The sequence below is a fragment of the Meles meles genome, chromosome 9, assembly GCF_922984935.1.
Source record: "Meles meles chromosome 9, mMelMel3.1 paternal haplotype, whole genome shotgun sequence".
NCBI classification, from domain to species: domain Eukaryota; kingdom Metazoa; phylum Chordata; class Mammalia; order Carnivora; family Mustelidae; genus Meles; species Meles meles.
In genome coordinates, this window is record NC_060074.1 from 112,593,071 (window position 1) to 112,611,551 (window position 18,481).

Sequence of the window (18,481 nt, forward strand, 5' to 3'; positions counted from 1 at the left end):
AAACTGTCCCTGAGGAAGCCCAAATATTAGATTTACTAGACACACTTTAAATATGTTCAAAAACTAAAGGAAACCATGTCTAAAAAAAACTAAAGGAAAGTATGAGAATGATATCTCACCAAATGGAGAATACCAATAAAGAGATAGGAATTATTAAATGGGACCAAATAGAAATTCTGCAGTTGAAAATAAATACTAAAAAGAGTCCTTCAGGATGAAATTAAAGGACATTAGGCAATAATTTTAATCCACACGAAGAAATAAAAGGCAGCAAAGTATATTTAACCTTGACATAGTAAAGGTAACTATATAGATAAAATAGAAGACAATATATAATTGTACTTTTTGTTTATCAACCTATTTTTCCCATCTGGTTTTAAAACAACAGCATAATGAAATAATTTAATACAAAAGAAGGCAATAATAGTGTAGGAATTGAGAAACAAAAAATACATAAGAGTTATATTTTTAAAAATAGTAAATGGTAAATGTAAAATAATAACATTAAATGTAAATGGATTAAACTTTCCAATTAAAAGTCAGAAATTAGCAAATGGAAAATTTTTTAAAAGATTTTATTTATTTATTTGACAGCGATCACAAGTAGGCAGAGAGACAGGCAGAGAGAGAGGAGGAAGCAGGCTCCCTGCTGAGCAGAGAGCCCGATGTGGGGCTTGATCCCAGGACCCTGGGATTATGACCCGAGCCGAAGGCAGAGGCTCTAACCCACTGAGCCACCCAGGCGCCCCACAAATGGAATTTTAAAAAAAACAAAAAAACATGATCTACTTATATGATTTCTATAAGATATTCACTTTAGACAAAAACACAAATGATTTGAAAGTAAAAGTATGGAAAATATATACCATGCCAACAACAACTAAAAAAGAACTGGAGTGATTATCTATACTAACATTGGACAAAATAGATTTTAAAACAAAAATTGTTACAAGAGCAATAAAGGATCTTTTATAGTGATAAAAGCATCAATCCATCAAAAAATATGTAACAAGTATAAATATATATGCACCTAACAATAGACTCAAAATACTTGGAGAAAAATTGGTAGAATGAGAGAAAAATAGATAATTTAGCAATAATAGCTAGATACCCTAATACTCCACTTTTTAAAAGATTTTTATTTATTTATTTGAGAAAGAGAGAGACAGAGAGCACACAAGCAGGGGGAGGGGCAGAGGGACAAAGGGAGAGGGAGATGCAGACTCTTTGCTGGGTGGGGAGCCCAATGTGGGGCTTGATCCCAGTGTCCTGAGATCACAGGACCCTGAGATTATGACCTGACCCAAAGGTAGATGTTTAAGTCAGCTGATGCTGAGCCACCCAGATGCCCCAAAACTCAACTTTCTTAATGGATAGACTAAATTACACAAAAGCTAAACAAGGATATAGAAGACATTAACAACACTGTAAACCAACTATACCTAAAAGGCATCCATGAGACACTCTACCCATTAATAGCAGAACACATATTCTCAAGGGTACATGGAACATTCTCCAGAATAGACCATATGCCAGGCCATGAAAAGAGCCTCAGGAAACTTAAAAGGACTGAGACCATAGGAAGCATAGTCTTAGATCACAGTGGAATAAAATCACAAATCAATAATAGAAGGAAATTTAGGAAATTCACAAATACGTGGAAATTAAATAACACACTCCTAAAGAACTGCTGAGTCAAAGAAAAAAAACAAGGGAATTTGGAAAAGACCTTGAAACGAAAACACAACACACCAAAATTTATGAGATGTAGCTCAAGCGGTGTTTGAGGGAAATTTATATTTCTAAATAGTTGTATGGTTATAACTATAGTTATTTCTAGTTGTATAATAGGGGTGCCAGGCTGGCTCTGTCAGTAAGGCATGTGACTCTTGATCTTGAGGTCATGATTTCAAACCCCATGTTGGGGATGGAGCCTATTAAAAAAAAAAAAAAAGTTGTGTAATAGTTAAATAGTTGTATAGTATAAAATAGTTTTATAGTCATATATTTTAAAAGATCTCAAATCAATAACTTAACCTTTCACCTTAAGAAACCAGAAAAAGAAGAAAAAACTAAACTCAAAGTAAGCATAAGGAAGGAAATAATAAAGACCAGAGCAGAAATAAGTGAAAAAGAGTTTAGAAAAAAAAAAAGAGAAAACCAACAAAACCAAAAGTGATTCTTTGATAAGATCAACAAAACTAAGAAACCTTTAGCTAGACTGACCAAGAAAAAAAAGAACACATAAATGACCAAAATGAGGAATGAAAGAAGGGACTGAAGTTAGAGAAACTTAAAGGACTGTAAGGGAATGCTGTGAACAGTTATATACAAACTACATTACAGCAAACCAAATAACCTAGATGAAATGGACAAATACCTAGAAAGATATAAACTACCAAAGCTGAATCAACAAGAAATGTAAGATCCAAATAGGCCAACAACAAGAGACTGGATCCATAATCAAAATCTTCCAGGGCACCTGGCTAGCAAGGTCGATGGAGCATGCAACTCTTGATCTTGAGGTTGTGAGGTTGAATCCCACATTAGGTCTAGAGATTACTTTAAAAAAAATAATAAATCTTTAGAAAAAATCTTCCTGCAAAGATGAGCCCAGGACCAAATGATTTTATTGGTGAACTTTACCAAATGTTTAAGTAGCATTAACACCAATCCTTCACAAACTCTCAAAAAAATCTACAAGGAGGGAGTGCTTCCCAACTCACTCAATGAGATCAACATTACCCTGCCCTGAATCAGAAAAATATATCACAAGAAAACTGCAGATGAATATTGCTTATGAATATAGATGCAAACGACCTCAACAAAACTGAATCTAGCAGCCTATAAAAAGTACTACATACCATGACCATTTGAGATTTATCCCAGGGTATAAAGTTGGTTTAACCTCCAAAATCACTGTAATTGATTACATTATATGAATGCTGAGAATGCACTTGACAAAGCCCAACACCCTCTCATGATTAGAAACAACAACAACAATAATGAAACACCTTTAACAAATGAGGAATAGAAGGGTACCTCCTAAGCCAGATAAAAACCCAGAGCTAACATCATATTTAATGGTAAAAGACTGAGGGCGTTCCCTCTAAGGTCAGGAACAAGACAAGATGTCCAGTATTGCCATTTCTTTTCAACATAGTAGTGGAGGTTCTAGCAAGGACAATTAGAAATAAAAAGGAATAAAATGTATCCAGATTGGAAAAGAAGTAAAACTATCTCCATTTTCATACCACATACTCTTATATACAGAAAAGCCTAAACCCAGGGCTCTGGGTGGCTCAGTTGTTAAGTGTCTGCCTTCAGCTCAGGGCATCAACTCAGGGTCCTGGGATTGAGCCCCACATCAGGCTCCTGCTCAGTGGGAAGCCTGCTTCTCCCTCTCCCACTCCCCCTGCTTGTGTTCCCTCTCTCGCCGTGTTTCTCTCTATCAAATAAATATATAAGATCTTTAAAAAAAAAAAAAAGCCTAAACCCCAAGAAAAACCACAACAGCTAGTAAATAAGTTCAGCAAGTTTGCAGGATAAAAAAATCAATATAAAAAACTCACAACCAATAAACAATATGAATATGAAATTAATAAAACAATTCCATTTACACTAGCATCATAACAAATACAATACCTAGGAATAAATTTAACCAGCAAAGGGTAAGACTTGTACACTGAAAACTATACAACATTGTTGAAAGAAACTAAAGAAGACCTAAATAAATGGAAAGACATCCCATGTTCATGGATTGGAAAACTTGATATTGTTAAAATGACAGTTCCTCCCCCCCCCCCATAAAACTGACCTATAGATACAATACAAAGCCTATCAAAATTCTAACTGCCTTTTTTACAGAAATAGGTAAGTTGATCCTAAAATTCATATGGAAGTGCAAAAGACCCAGAATAACCAAAACAACTTGAAAAAGAATAAAGTCAGAAGAGCCACATTTCCCAATTTCAAAATTTACTACAGATTTACAGTAGTAATAATCAAAGAATCTGGTACTGGCACAAGGACAAACACATATATAAATGGAATAGGACTGAGAGTCCAGAAATAATTCCATAACCCATGATCAACAAATTTTCAATGAGACTGCCAAGACAATTCAATGAGGGAAAATAGTTTTGTCGACAAATGACGCTAGGACCATTGGATGGCCACATGCAAAAGAATGGTTTTAAACCCCTGCCTCAGGCCATGTATAGAACTGACTCACAATGGGTCAAAATCCAAAATTTAAGAGTTGAAAGTATAAACTCTTAGAAGAAAACATAGGTATAAATCTCCATGACCTTGGATTAGGTAACACTTCCCTAGGTATGACACCAAAAATTCAAGCAATCAAAGAATAGATAAATTGGATTTCATCAAAATCTGAAACGTTTGTGCATTAAAGAACTCTATCAAGAAAATTAGAAGACAACCCACAGAATAGGAGAAAATATTTGCAAATCATGTGTCTTGTATCCAGAACACATAAAAAACTCTTAAAACCCAACAGTAAAAAGACAACCCAATTTAAAAATGGGCACCGAATCTGAATAAACATTTCTCCAAATAAGATATACAAGAGACCAATAAGCACATGAGAAGATGGCCAACATGACAAATTGTTAGGGAAATGAAAATCAAAACCACAATGTGAGGCATCTGGGTGGCTCAGTCACTTAAAAGTCTGCCTTTGGTTCAGGACATGATCCCAGGGTCCTGGGATCAAGCTCTGAGTCCAGCTCCCTGCTCAGCAGGGACCCCGCTTCTCCCTCTCCTCCCCACTCGTGCTCTCTCGCGCTATCTCTGTAGCTATCTCTGTCTCCCTCTGTCTCAAATAAATAAATAAAATCTTAAAAAAACCACACCACAATGTGATACCACTTCACACTCACTGAAACAAAAAATAAGTGTCAGTGAGGATGTGGAGAAAATTAGAACCCTCATACATTTCCTGGTGGGAATGTAAGGTATGCGGTTATTCAGAAAACAGCTTGGCAATTCCTCAAAAAATTTCACATAGAATTACCATATTATCCAGCCATTCTACTCCAAAGTATATGCTCAAGAGACTAGAAAATATATATAGAAATGTTCACCACAGCATTATTCATAAAAGCCAAAAAGCAGAAGCAATTCAAATGTCCACCACAAATGAACACATAGACAAAACGTGGTACAGCCATGCAATGGAATATTATTTGCACACCCTCCAAAAGAGGAATGAAGTACTGACTCATACTACAACATAAATGCACCTTGAAAATATGATGCTAAATGAAAAAAAGCCAGGCCAAAAAAAAAGCCACACAATATATAGTTCCATTTATCGGAAATATCCAGAACAGACAAATCTATAGAGACAGTGGGTTAATAGCTGCCAGGAGCTGGGGATTGACTGCACGTGGGCACGGGGTGTCTTGTAGGGGTGATGAAAATGTTCTAGAATTAGTGGTAATGGTTGCACAACGGGTGACTGTATTAAAAACCCACTGAATTATACACCCTGAGATAGTATATTATACGGTATGTGGATTATATCACAAATGTCTAAAAAGCACACGTGTGGTGAAGAATACAAGAATACTACATAGCTTACTAGAGGCAGGGACAGAGGCCAGGGCCACCAGCAAGCTGTAAGGGAGGGCTGTGGCTAAGCCATGAGTGCCGTCCCTGGGGCAGCCAGCATCACCGCCGCAAACAACCCCTTCACTTCAGCCAGCTTCTCCCACCCACACTGCCCGGGCTCGACTCCCTGGGAGGCCAGGGCCTTCCCTATGCCTCAGACGGATGACCTTTTCCAACCTTCTTACCCCACGTGTAATCTGGTTTTGAACGATTTTATTTTCTTCATTTAAAACTCCAGCATCAGGGGCACCTGGGTGGCTCAGTCAGTTCAGCGACTACCTTTAGCTCAGGTCATGATCGCAGGGGGTCCTGGGATCAAGTTCCACATGGGGTTCCCTGCTCAGCAGGGAGTCTGCTTTTCTCTCTGCCTCTGCCCTTCCGCTTTGCTCATGCTATGTGTCTGTCTGTCTCTCTCTCTCTCTCTCTCTCTCATAAATAAATAAAAAATCTTTTAAAAAGTAAAATAAAATAAAACTCCAGCATCAGTGTGGACACATCTTTGGTGCTACACCCATACAAACATACATCAGTCATGTCATCTTAGTCACCCACTGTCCTCTTGTGCATCTCATTAACACATTTGCCCTATTATGTCATCTTGAGCAAATATTCGTCATCGGAAATGTAAAAGATTTGAATAACCAGAACAAGGAGAGTTAAGGTGTCTCCCTCTGTCCGCCCTATCCAGAGATGAAGACCCGAGGAACCTTTAAGTGTGAGTCCCTACGTGGCAGATGGAGCAGAGTGAAGCAGTGTATTTCCAGAGTCAGGGCAGCCACTGTGCGTGGAAAGCCCAGCCCCTCTCCCCAGGGGGTCCCGAGTGCTGACTGCTAACAGGAGTTTTGTGAACCAGTTAGTGTCATGTTGACAGCGCAAAGTGAGCTGAGGTGGGAGCATTTTCAGCCTGGGATTAAACACACTACACATCAGGCCCTCTGTCCCCATGGCACTGCCCTCGCAGGGTCAGAGTCAACACCTGAAGCAGAGGGAAAGGGAGTTGCTAAGGGGCCATGAGTGGTACCAGGCCTGGCCTGGGGTTCAGAGGCCAGTGTGTGGCCCTCATCATCTGCTTCACACAGCTCCATGTGCCGTGTGGAGGGCCCTGGTTGCCACCCTTCTGTCAAGGGGGCCACGGGGCATGCTCCTGGGGAAGGTGGGGAGCGGCGGAGAGCACTGTGGAGGGCGGGGGTGCAGGTGGATGTGGGGACAGGGATCCAGCAGCCCCACTCCGCACCACAGCCGGCACAGGCCCAGCTCGGGTCCCACACAGGTCACGTGGGGGGTGGGACCGCACTCTACAGCAGGCCCAGCCGCTGAGCTCACCCACTGTGGGCGCCCTGTCCCAGGCTGCACTTGGAGGAGGGCCTCCGACGAGCTGGATCCCCAAGCAGGGGTGTGTCCTGCCTGGGTCCTAAGACCCTCCCTGTACATCAGTGGTGATATCAAAGGTCCCTTCAGTTGGGACAAAGACTAGGGTGTTTTTAAGATCCAGAGTCTTCTGGCCCCCGGCCAGGGCTGAGCTTCCATCCCACAGCATGGCCCCTCCCTAACCACACCCATGCTCAAGACCTCACTGACCCTTCTGCCCCAGCTCAGTCCTCTCCCAGGCTTTGGACCCTCTTATCCAGTCGCCTCCCGTGCTTCCTCTTGGACTTGTCACAGCTCTTCATCTCCCTCACGGCCTGAACTCGCTCGGCAGCCACGCCTGCCGCCACAACTGGGCTTGTCAGGTCCTCCAGGTCCACCTCCCAGACACCCCGAGTCCGGCTCCTCTTCCCCATCCCCATGGCTGCGGAAGAGGAGCCCCCTTGTTGTGGGCCTCCTAACCCATCTCTACCTCAGCGGCACCCAGAGGGTGTTTCCAGAGCGCACTGCTGGGCCCGTCCCTCTAGGTCCCCTCACCGGCTCTCCACCGCCCTCCCCCTGGCCTTGCCCACTCTGGTCCAGTGAGGGGCTGGCACTTCACACAGATGGCAGGGAGAGCCCAGGGGCGTGTGAGGTGTATGATGAGAGGGTTGTTTCCAAAGGTCGGCCTGGTTCTAGGCAGTGTGGGTGGGTGTGAAGAGAACCAGGATCCGGGTGTGAGCACCATACTGACGTCCCACGGGGGCAGCAGACATGCGGAGCTCAAGGGGGCACGCAACAGAGCAGAAATGAAACTCCATAGCTTCTGGGACAGGAAAACCCTCACCCACCCCAATGGTTGGCTTAGATACCCATTTCCCAGCTGGCCTGGCCCCACGCCTCTGGTGGAGGGGGAAGCAAGCCAGTCCTGGCCTGGGCACGGCATGTGGCGGGCAGACTTCAAGGGAGGATGTCAACCGGTGCTTCCAGACAGCTCCCAGCTGCAAAAAGCAAATGAGCAGGAAAAGACACCACGAGAAAAGAAGCAAGCCACCAAAATATTCCCAAAGGCATCTCTAAGGAGTGGAACTGTAGGTGTTTTCTTTCTTTCCTTCTTTTTCTGTTCCCGTCATCTTTTGTTTCCGGGTTTTTTCTAACTCTCTGAGATGAGCAATGTTACATTCACAAGGAAAAACTCTGCCCAGTGTTTTGCAAGGTGCAAAACCCTGATCCCTGTTTCATTTGATGACTGGCATTTCTCGGGACCCCTGCAGCAAGGCAGGCTGGCCCCTGCTCCCACCACCTCCCTGCCTTCCCCGCATCTCTCGCCGGGCTGTCAGGCGGCTGACCTGATGGCCTCCATCTGCGTGGAAGACTCAGGGGCGACAGGACCCGTGCCGAGGTGTCTGCTCTGCCTCACACCCTTCAGGCTATAGGGGTCGAAGCTGCTGCCAAAGCAGGCAGCGTGTTGCTCTGCCTTATTAGGGTGCTGGCTGTGCCTGAGTCTCCACCTCACACACATCCCACCTCGATCCTGGTCTGTGCTGCTCCTGACGCTGGCCCAGTTTCACTCCCTCCCTTCTCTGGGTGGGCAACCAGGCCGCTGACAGTCAAGCCCTGCAGGTGACAGGAAAGCCGGGGGCTGCCAAGCACACAAAAAGGGTGAGCTCTGGAAGGCCAGTGGCGTCTGCGGACTCTGGCCACAATGGGAGCAGGCAGTCAAGGGCATCAGAGGGACAGTTCTTGCTGGATCACAGGATACGTGCCATTTCGGGTGTCCTAGCTGCCCTCCTGCTCTAGGCCGGTGTGCCCCTGCCTTCCTGGTGACCACTCTACATGTCACCCAGGTTTGGGGACTCCACCCTGCCCTCTGTAGCTGCTTCCCATTCCTGCACACTGCCTCTCTGAGCCCTTCTCCCTAGCAAAAACCACAGGGTTTTCTCAGTCCACAAGCCACAAGTCGAAGAGCATCCTCCTGCCAGGACTTGGCTGGAAGGGGGCTGCTGGGCCTCAGAGACCATCCCCTCCCACCTAGTCGTGAGTCATGCACTTGTACCCAGCCATGTTCCAGAAAGTACTGCAGAGGCCCACACTCGCCAGACACTAGTGCACATGTGACCAGCCTCCTGAGTCACTCAGCCTCTGTGGACTCAGTTACCTCATCTGTGAAATGGCAACAGGGCCTGAGAGCCCAGGCTGGGTCACGTGCCCCTGCCCCCACCCCACCCCAAACAGCCTGTGCTTGGAGAGAGTTCCAGCCGGGTCCCCACATAGACCCTTTACCATTTTCAAATGTTTACCATTCCTGGCTTACAGAGGAGGAAACCCAGGCTCCAAAGGTGAGATCTCCGCAGGATCACACGGCTGGGGGTCAGGGAAGCTGACAGAAGCGAACAGTTGGTTTTAAAGCCTTGTTTAGTTGGTTGTGACCTTGGGCGAGTCCCGGCCCCTCTGAGCCCTGGTTCTCCGTTAGTAAGGGGTTAACTGTGTCCCTCTTGGAGGGGTAGGCGGTGGGCCGGCCGGACACCAGCGGGGGTTAGGGGCATCCCGGCTACCCTGACGGCCAGCGAGGTCGAGGCGCGGCAGGTGGATGGGCCGGCTTCCCCGGAGCAGAGGGCAGGGGCCGGGGTGGGGGTCCGGTCCCGCAGTCCCGCCCAGACAGGCGCCCTCCCGGCCCTCGGCGTGGGTGGGGGGCCGTTACCTTCCCGTCATGGTGGCCGCGCACGCTGAGCCCGAGGTCGCCTCGGGACCCCCTCTGCCGCCTCAGCAGCCAGACGAGCACCAGCCAGCAGGTCCCGGGCGAGGAGCAGGGAGACGCCCAAAAAAGGCCAAGAGCGGCTCCGCCCGCCGCCCAGACCAGCCCGGCCCGGCCGCGAGGTGGGGGCCGAGGGGAGGCGGGGGTGGGGTCCGCCCCGCCCGCGAGGTTGTGTGGGGTGAAGTGGGGGCGGAGGGGTGGGCCCGGCCACTCGCGCCGTCCTAACTCTGGGGACACCGGAGCTTGGCCTGCGGCGAGCACGGGCCACGTCCTTCCCTCCAGGGCTTCGCTCGCCACCTCCCCGGATTCCGGGCATAGTTTTCCTTTTAAAGGGAGTGAAGTTATAATAACCGCGAACGAGCCCCCCAGTCCCGCCGGGACGCCCGGGCTGCCCAGGAACGCGAACACTGGCGGGGGACGAGGAACGGGAGGACGCAGAGGCACGATCCTGAGACCACCTCCCTGCTGGCTCCAAGCCCTGAATTCCCACTGCGGCCCCGGGCCAGAGAGGGGATCACCTTCACGCTTTCATTCCTCAAACTGACGTTTCTGGGCGCAGACTCCCTCCCGGGCGCGGGGCCCTGGGAACCCCCAGTCCGCGATGTCCCGCCCCCAGGGAGGCCCTAGTCCAACGGCGCCCCTGCAAGTCAGCGCCCCTGCAAGTCAGCGCCCTTCCAAGTCATGAGCCCAACAGCGTACTGAGATGCCAGATCGGTGCCCCCGGGGCAAATAACCGTTTGTGAGCAACCCCTCACCTAGCCAAAGGTACTTTACAATGAAAAAATCAACCCCCCAAGTTGGGGAGGAGAACTAAGTACTCCTCTCTATAATGAAGGACTATGGACAAGTTAGGGAAGAGCTGTTTAAAGTGACTGTGTGATACAAAACCATTTAGGGAATCTTCTGGGGAAATCATTACACAAGCAAACCAAAAAAAAAAGGGGGGGGGGGGCGCCTGGGTGGCTCAGTGGGTTAAAGCCTCTGCCTTCGGCTCAGGTCATGATCTCAGGGTCCTGGGATCGAGCCCCACATCGGGCTCTCTGCTCCACAGGGAGCCTGCTTCCTCCTGTCTCTCTGCCTGCCTCTCTGCCTGGTTGTGATTTCTCTATGTCAAATAAATAATAAAAATTTTTTAAAAAATTAAAAAAAAAAACCCAAAAACCACAAAAAAACCCTCACCCTCTCTGCCTACAGCCAGGTATTTCTATAGCTGGGCTGTGGAGCATAGCTTGTGATTGCAAGCAGCCCAAATATCACATTGTGAGGCCAGGACCGAGCAGCCTCATATGTTAACCCTACTGAACATCATTTTACCTCTAGCTTGGCAACAGATAAAGACTATCTAGAAATGGCAGCACGAAGTAGCAACCCGCAGATAAGCAGTGGCATTCGGAATGAGTTGATGGCACCGTGCAGAACTGAGCTGGGGAAATGTATCTGTTCCTAAGTAGCTGGTGTCTTGAAACCTGTTGGTTTGCACTTGTTCTTTTGCAGCTGTGTCATAGCTGATAGTGTTTAACTGTAATTCGATGGCTGATTAAGCTTAAAATATGGATGATTTCTTGGTTCATCTGCCTCTTTAAGGAGAAATGCTTTTCCCAATTGCTGATGCAGAGGGAGCTGGTGTACAAGATTGTGCCCCAGAAATGGACTGCCCAGCTGGATGGTTCACTAAATACTGAGGTTCTTTAGGAACCAAAAAGGATGAAAAGTAGAAAGGAGAATTCCAAAGGGACCTGTTCCCTGCCTGAAGGGAACCCCACGCTTACCTGAAAGCTAAAAGCCTCCAGTCCTTCTTTTTTTTTTTTTTTAAAGATTTTATTTATTTATTTGACAGAGAGAGATCACAGGTAGGCAGAGAGGCAGGCAGAGAGAGTGAGAGGGAAGCAGGCTCCCTGCCGAGCAGAGAGCCCAATGTGGGACTGGATCCCAGGACCCTGAGATCATGACCTGAGCCAAAGGCAGCGGCTTAAACCACTGAGCCACCCAGGCGCCCGCCTCCAGTCCTTCTGCCACTCACCTGACCACTCGGCAAGTCTCATCCTTGGGCCATGGGCACGCTCAGCAAGAGCTCACTGGCGTCTGTGGGCATTGCTCAGCTCTCCTAGAGGTACGGAGGACCCAAGGAGCCATGGGCCAGCCTCCAACAGTGCAGCCAGAGGTCAGATCAGCAGGAAAGAGCTTCAGTTACCCAGCAGTGGTCATTCACACAGTCACTCACCCAGACCCATTCATTCAATGGCGATTATGCTATTTGGGGCGCGGGAGCAGAACAGTGAGCCAGAGGACACGGAGTGCGGGATGGACAGTAAATAAAACCTAGATGTGACTTTAGGCAGGGACAGTGCTGCAAACAAAAGGACAATATGAGGGGCTGATTGGAGGGGCAAGGAAGGCTTCTGAAGAGTGTCATCTGAGCTAAAACCAGAATGAGGAAAAGAGCCAGCAGGGGGAACAGCAAGGGCAGTGGCCCTGAGGTGGGAATGGGCTTGGGGAGATCAAGGATCAGAAAGGTGGCAGTGTATCTGGAGAACAGGCAGGCAGAGGGCATGAGAAGTAAGGGAGAGGGGCCAGGGGCCAGAGCACGAGGGCCACACTAGCATTTGGATTCCACTCTTAGAAAGGTGGGAGATTGGGACACCTGGGTGGCTCAGTTGGTTAAGTGGCTGCCTTCGGCTCAGGTCATGATCCCAGGATCCTGGGATCCAGCCCCTCACTGGACAGGCCCAGCTTAGTGGGGAGCCTGCTTCTCCGTCTGCCTCTGCCTGCTGCTGTGCGTACTTGTGCTCTCTGTCAAATACATAAAATCTTTAAACAGAAAAGAAATGGGGGAGATTCTAAGCAAGACTAGACACAACAGGGACGTCTGGGTGGCTCAGTTGGTTAAGCAACTGCCTTTGGCTCAGGTCATGATCCTGGAGTCCCAGGATGGAGTCAGCATTGGGCTCCCTGCCCAGCAGGGAGTCTGCCTCTCACTCAGACCCTCCCCTCTCTCGTGCTCTCTCTCAAATAAATAAATAAAAATCTTAAAAAAAAAAAAAATAGACACCACACCCTCTGGGGTTCAGGGGGCTATGAACACCCCGTTCACAGCGTGTTTGCATCATCACCCCACACCACCTCTCACCACCCCTCCAGCTGACACCCACACCCGAGCCAGCCCAGTGCCCCGGGGTGCTAAGGCCGGGGTGATGGTTCATGGGGGCCAAGGGAGGGTCTGGGCTTCCCTTGACCAGACTGGCTTAGTTAGTAACATGAATGCTACCTAAACTGGCCTCCTCCTGTGTCTAGAGCTAAATCCCCTCCCCCATGTGGCAGTGGGGACCAAGAAGGCCTTGCAGCCCTGAGGAAATCTCGGAGTCTCCAACCATGGCCCGGCCCCCAGCAGAAGCCAGAGTGCCTCTCCAGCGTGCAGGACCTGTGTCATGCCTCTTTAATGATGGTCCATGTGACACGAAGTCTCCCCCACAGTTCTGCCCGAAGGGTCTCTTCCCCCAGATCTTGCTTAGGCATCTCCCTCTCAGGGCACTGGGAATGGCCCAATTGGGCCATTGTTAAGCAGTAGTGCATAACTGGAATTAACCAGTTCCTTCAAATCCAAACTTAATTCTGGAAGCGGTTTGTGAGAATCCCCAGGGAGGGCAGGGAAGCACTGGGACCACCCAGAGGAGAAGCTGGACCGTTCTAGCTGGGGCCTGGCCGAAAATGAATGGTGGCCAGCACACCCACCTCCATATACCCCCACCTCCATACACCCCCAGACAGCAGAGCATCTGCTGCTTTAACAACGAAACGTTTCTACTGTAGAATGTGAGCATGTCCTCAGATACACCCATACACATCATCTGACCAGCCCAAAATGACCTTATTTCTTCCTGGCCTCAGCAGAGCTCGATGAAAGAAGTCTGATTACGATTATGGTGGAATCATAATCCACTAATTCTTTTAGCATTTGCAGAACAAACAACAAGAGGCTCAGAGGTTTTCTTAGTCTGTGGAGAACACAGAACCCTTCTTGAGGGTCTGGTTTACCCAGGGTTAGAACAGGGCCATGGACCTCACACCTGTTTTGCAAAGGCTGGCTAGCCTTGGACTTTGAAAAGGAAAATGCCATTTCCCTTTTACCTTAGCTCTGGGACAGGCTTGATGCAACTCATGGATCTGGAACAAGAGCAGCCTAGAACACCCCAGAGAGCATTCAGGAATGCCACATTCTTGCACCTTAAAGCATCACAGTGTGGGTCATCCAACAAGAATTACCTGAGCGCCATGACCACAGAGTTCTTTACCTGCAGGGCTGCCAGCCTCTCTGCTCCTAAGCACACTTCTCTTCCACATGCTGGGGTTTATTTTGCTTCCTCTTTCCCATTAGAATAGCCAACCCACCAGTCTTCCCATCAGAGCATCTCCAACCTCTGTGCAGAATAAGGACCAGCTGTGCCCCCCTCCCACGCTCCCCAACCCCAAACTGTCCAGACGTGGCCTCACCTGCAGAGGGCCTAGCCAGGTGAGCAGGCTTCTCCTCCCACAGGCCACCTAAAGCTATGTGAGGCTAAACCAGGAGGCGGACCGCCCTGCGGCTTTTCCCTTGCCCCAACATTAGCATGACCACTTAGAGGCCAGAAAGCGAATGGCAAGAAAAACCAGGGACCTGGCCCCCTGCACATTTTGAGAGCAAAAAAAGCTGCACTCCAACCCCACACGGAGTCTCTACCTCAGGGGGCTGAGTCGCCACTCCACCTCCTTCGGCTGCTTCCTTCCCTGAGCGCTGCCAGCAACTTCGGGGGTGGGGGGGGGGCGGAGGGGGTGGAGAATAGCAGCTGCCAGGCCTGCTGGGCACAGCGGCTTGGAGAAGGACTGGGCAGCGACTGGGAGTCTCCAGCTGCCACGGGTCCCAGATATTCCAGCCTCACCTCTCCCTGGGCAGGAGGTTTGGCTGGAGCTTGAGGGTGGGCCCGAGGCACCTTGGGGTCAGGAGAGGGTGGAGGAAGCCAGGAAGGAAAGGCTGGCCTCCCTGGGGAGGTGCCTGCGGGGCGTGTCACTGAAAGCCCATTCCCCTGCGGGCCAGGGAGCTTGAAGGACAGAACAAAGGAGCGACAGCTGCCCGGTGCATCCAGAGAGACCAGCAAAGGGGGGGGGGGGGGCGCTGGGGGTTGGGCGGGAGGGCGCCCATTTGGCAGCAGCTAAAATGAGCATTTACTAAACTCCTGAGCTCATAAGCCCCTGGGGAAACCTGATGTTTACAGCATTTTCCCCGGGGCCAAAACTGAGCCCTACAAGGGCACAAAGAAAAGAAAACCCGCAATTACTTTGAATGACCAAGAATAGTTACTAAGACACCTTTTTTGCCAGTTATTTTCCCGAGAGGAGAGAAATCTCAGGATTATTGATACAATTTTAAGTTATTTTCTAATCTTTTGCTATAAAAATTTCATTGTACTGGGAAATACCCAAAAACAGAAGAAACTTGGGCGCCTGGGTGGCTCAGTCGGTTAAGCATCTGCCTTTGGCTCAGGTCATGAACTCAGGTTCCTGAGACTGAGACGCACCATCAGGTCCTTGTTCAGTGGGGGAGCCTGCTTCTCCCTCTGCCTGCTGCTCCCCCTGCTGTGCATGCTCTCTCAAATAAAATCTTTTAAAAAGAGAGAGAGAGAAGGGAGGGACGGAGAATAGGAGGGAAGGAGGTAGGGAGGAAGAAAGGAAGAAAGTTACTTTGAATTTCACCTCCGAAGACGGGTGCCAACAACGCTTCGATTCCAGTCCTATCTGTGCGCAGTTACTGTGTACACAGCTGTGGTCCTTTGTGTTGGCAATTTCACATTGTTTCTTCACAGTAGATGCCCCTGCTCTGCAGCACTTACCCGAGCTGCCCGCCCGTCCAGCTCCAGGGCATCACTCACACTGTGCTGGACATAAACACTATCCCAGGTCTCCTCCAACCTGTGCTACTCGGTGAGGAGGGTGCCGGCATTCATGGGCACTATGTATACAGCTTGTAGATTCAAATTTTGAGGATAACTGGTTATGTTTTTCTTTCTTTTTACTTATTTTTAAAAATATTTTTATTTAGTCATTTGTCAGAGAAAGAGTGCACAAGCAGGGGAGACTCGGGGCTCCATCCCAGGACCCCAGGATCCTGACCTGAGCCAAAGTGGGACACTTAACCGACTGAGCCATCCAGGCGTCCCTGGTTTTGTTTTTCAGTCAAATTTTATACCCGGTAAGGTTGAAACTGTTTACTTTATGCAGCACAGCTCCGGACGGAAGGCTGGCTAGATAACAAAAGCACTCAACTCTTTGTTGGAACCAGTGATGTTATGCTAGATTGCCAGGTTGTTTGAAATAACCTGCTTCCATGTTATAAATATGCTATACACCAGAATGTAAATTCTCCAAGACAGACTCTTGCCTTGTTCACTGCTCTATCTGTTGGACCAAGAACCAGGGCTCTACTCAGAGCTCAGTAAATATTTGTTCCACGAACGTCATTTTCTTCTAAGTTTCTTGTGAGTTTCATACTCTTATGAGCTGCCTGAATGTACAGTGCATATCACTCATGTTTTTCAAGTATCTCAGATATCGTTTTACTCATCACAGCCAATTCTGAACTGAACTGGTATAAATAAAAAAGTTTATTTACACCTAAGGAATCCATAATATGAAGAAATCTTGATTGAAAGAATTCTTTTAAAAATGGAATCTGGGAGCTCCTGGGTGGCTCAGTCAGTTAAGTGGCTGCCTTCGGCTCAGGTCATGATCCCGGGGTCCTGCTATCGGGTCCTGCATTGGACTCCCTGCTCACTGGGGAGCCTGCTTCTCCTTCCCCCTCTGCCCCTTCCCCCTTCATGTGCGCGCTCTCTCTCTCTCTCTCAGAAACTAATAAAATCTTTAAAAAACAACAACAGAATCTGTTGGAAAAGGCAACTAGTGCTCAAACTCATCTTACACTTCCAGACTTTTGTAGTTGTACGCTAGTCCACGCCTGGCCCCAGGAGGGGCAGATCTGGGGGCCCCAGAGGCAGAGTGACTTTGAGCAGCAGAGACATTGTTCCATTAAATGTGCATGTGCAGGGGCACCTGGGTGGCTCAGTGGGTTAAAGCCTCTGCCTTTGGCTCAGGTCATGATCCCAGAGTCCTGGGATTGAGCCCCGCATAGGGCTCTGTGCCCAGCGGGGAGCCTGCTTCCTCCCCTCTCTCTGTCTGCCTCTCTGCCTACTTGTGATCTCTGTCTGTCATATAAATAAACAAAATCTTAATAAATAAATAAATGTGCAAAGGGAGGCTGGGGGCCTTTGACAAGCCCCACCCAGAGAAGCCGCAGCTCCTCCGCCACATCTATCAGGCTCCGGTCCATGAGCGGGCACAGTAGAGATCAACCACACGTCTCTTCCCCTGGGGACACCCCAAGTTGGCAACATGAACATACTCGGAGCCCAAAGATTCTGCTGGATAAGAAACAGGTGGAGGAGACTCGTGGGAGAACAGGGGCCTCCAATTAACATTAGTCTGAGAAGCTTAGACGTGAAACAAGTTGAAAAACCCAGTTAAAGTCAGTGTGGCATGCTGGTTTGAAGAGCATGGACCATGACATCAACCACTCAGGTTCAAAGACAGTCTCCCATTTACTAACCGTAGCATCCTGGGCAGTTGCCTCACTGCTCTGGGCCTCAGTCTCCTTATCTATAAACTAGAGCAGATAATAATAGTACCTCCTTCATAACGATTTGTGGGGACTAAATGAACTCATCTCTGCAAGCAGTTCTCAAACATCTTGGACTTTGTTTTACATTCATAAAAAGTACTGAGGATACCAAAGAGATTTTATTTACATCTATCAATATTTACCACACTGGAAGTGAAAATGAAACATTTTTTAAACTAGCTATAATTCATTGAAAAATCAGTAAGAAAATTATGACATATTAACATAATAATGTATCTTTAGGGAAACAATTTTCCAAAACAAAATATAATTATGGAGACATCTGTACCCAACCACAATAAAGCAGGAGGAACCAGACAAAATATATGAAACAAAAATATGTAAAACTAATGTGTCTAAGATACTGAACATCAGGCAGCCAAGGACAATGATCATAAGAGACAAGAAACAAGCAACTGAACCTGCGATCGTCCCTGGATCGCAGTGGAAGTGACCTGGAAGGTCTTTCCTTCCTGGAAGGCACTTCCAGGCCTTCGTCCACAGAAGAAGCAGCCAGGTGAAGGTGAGTGGACTCCCTTAGTCAAAGAAATGCGGCTGAGAGGGAGACCAGAGCAGCTAGACTTTGCAGGACTGGTACTGGAAAGAAGGCTACACAAAGAGAGGGCTCCGAAGATCTCTAGGGGAGCCCCCTCCAGTCTTCAACTGAGTCCTGATAAGCACATGCACGTGCTCCTGGACAGGAAAGAGACACCTGGAAGAATCCAGGGGAACAGTGCCTGGCACTCACATAAGGCAAAGAATAATGCCTATTTCCACCATATTGGGAAATAGCAGCATAGATTATGCTGTAGATTATGTAGTAGATTATGAACTACCCAAACTGAATACAGAGCAAGAGACTGAAAAAAGTGAAGAAAATCTCAGGGACCTGTAACAATATCTCAAAAGAGTAAAATGTCGACAGTAGCAATTGTTTAAGCTATGTATAATATGATTTTTTAGAGCAACCACTAAAAAAAAAAAATCTATGCAAAGAGGTATACAAAAAAAAAAAAAAAAACTACAGATAAACCAAAGTGGAATTC

At 47.9% G+C, this 18,481-nt stretch overlaps 1 protein-coding gene across 3 annotated transcripts in view; it reads right to left on the bottom strand.

Annotated features, from left to right (window-relative positions):
- The window catches only part of LIMS2 (LIM zinc finger domain containing 2), a 59,442-nt gene that overhangs the window by 27,098 nt on the left and 13,863 nt on the right, over positions 1–18,481 (bottom strand). The window contains exon 1 of one of the 3 annotated variants that reach the window (XM_046018275.1): positions 9,680–10,004. The exons of 1 other annotated variant lie outside the window; for it this stretch is intronic. In XM_046018275.1, the coding sequence (XP_045874231.1) occupies positions 9,680–9,690 (11 nt within the window). In that variant the 5' untranslated portion in view covers positions 9,691–10,004. Of the gene's footprint in view, positions 1–9,679; positions 10,005–18,481 lie in introns of those variants that run through there. One more of the 3 variants, XM_046018277.1, reaches the window with a different exon arrangement.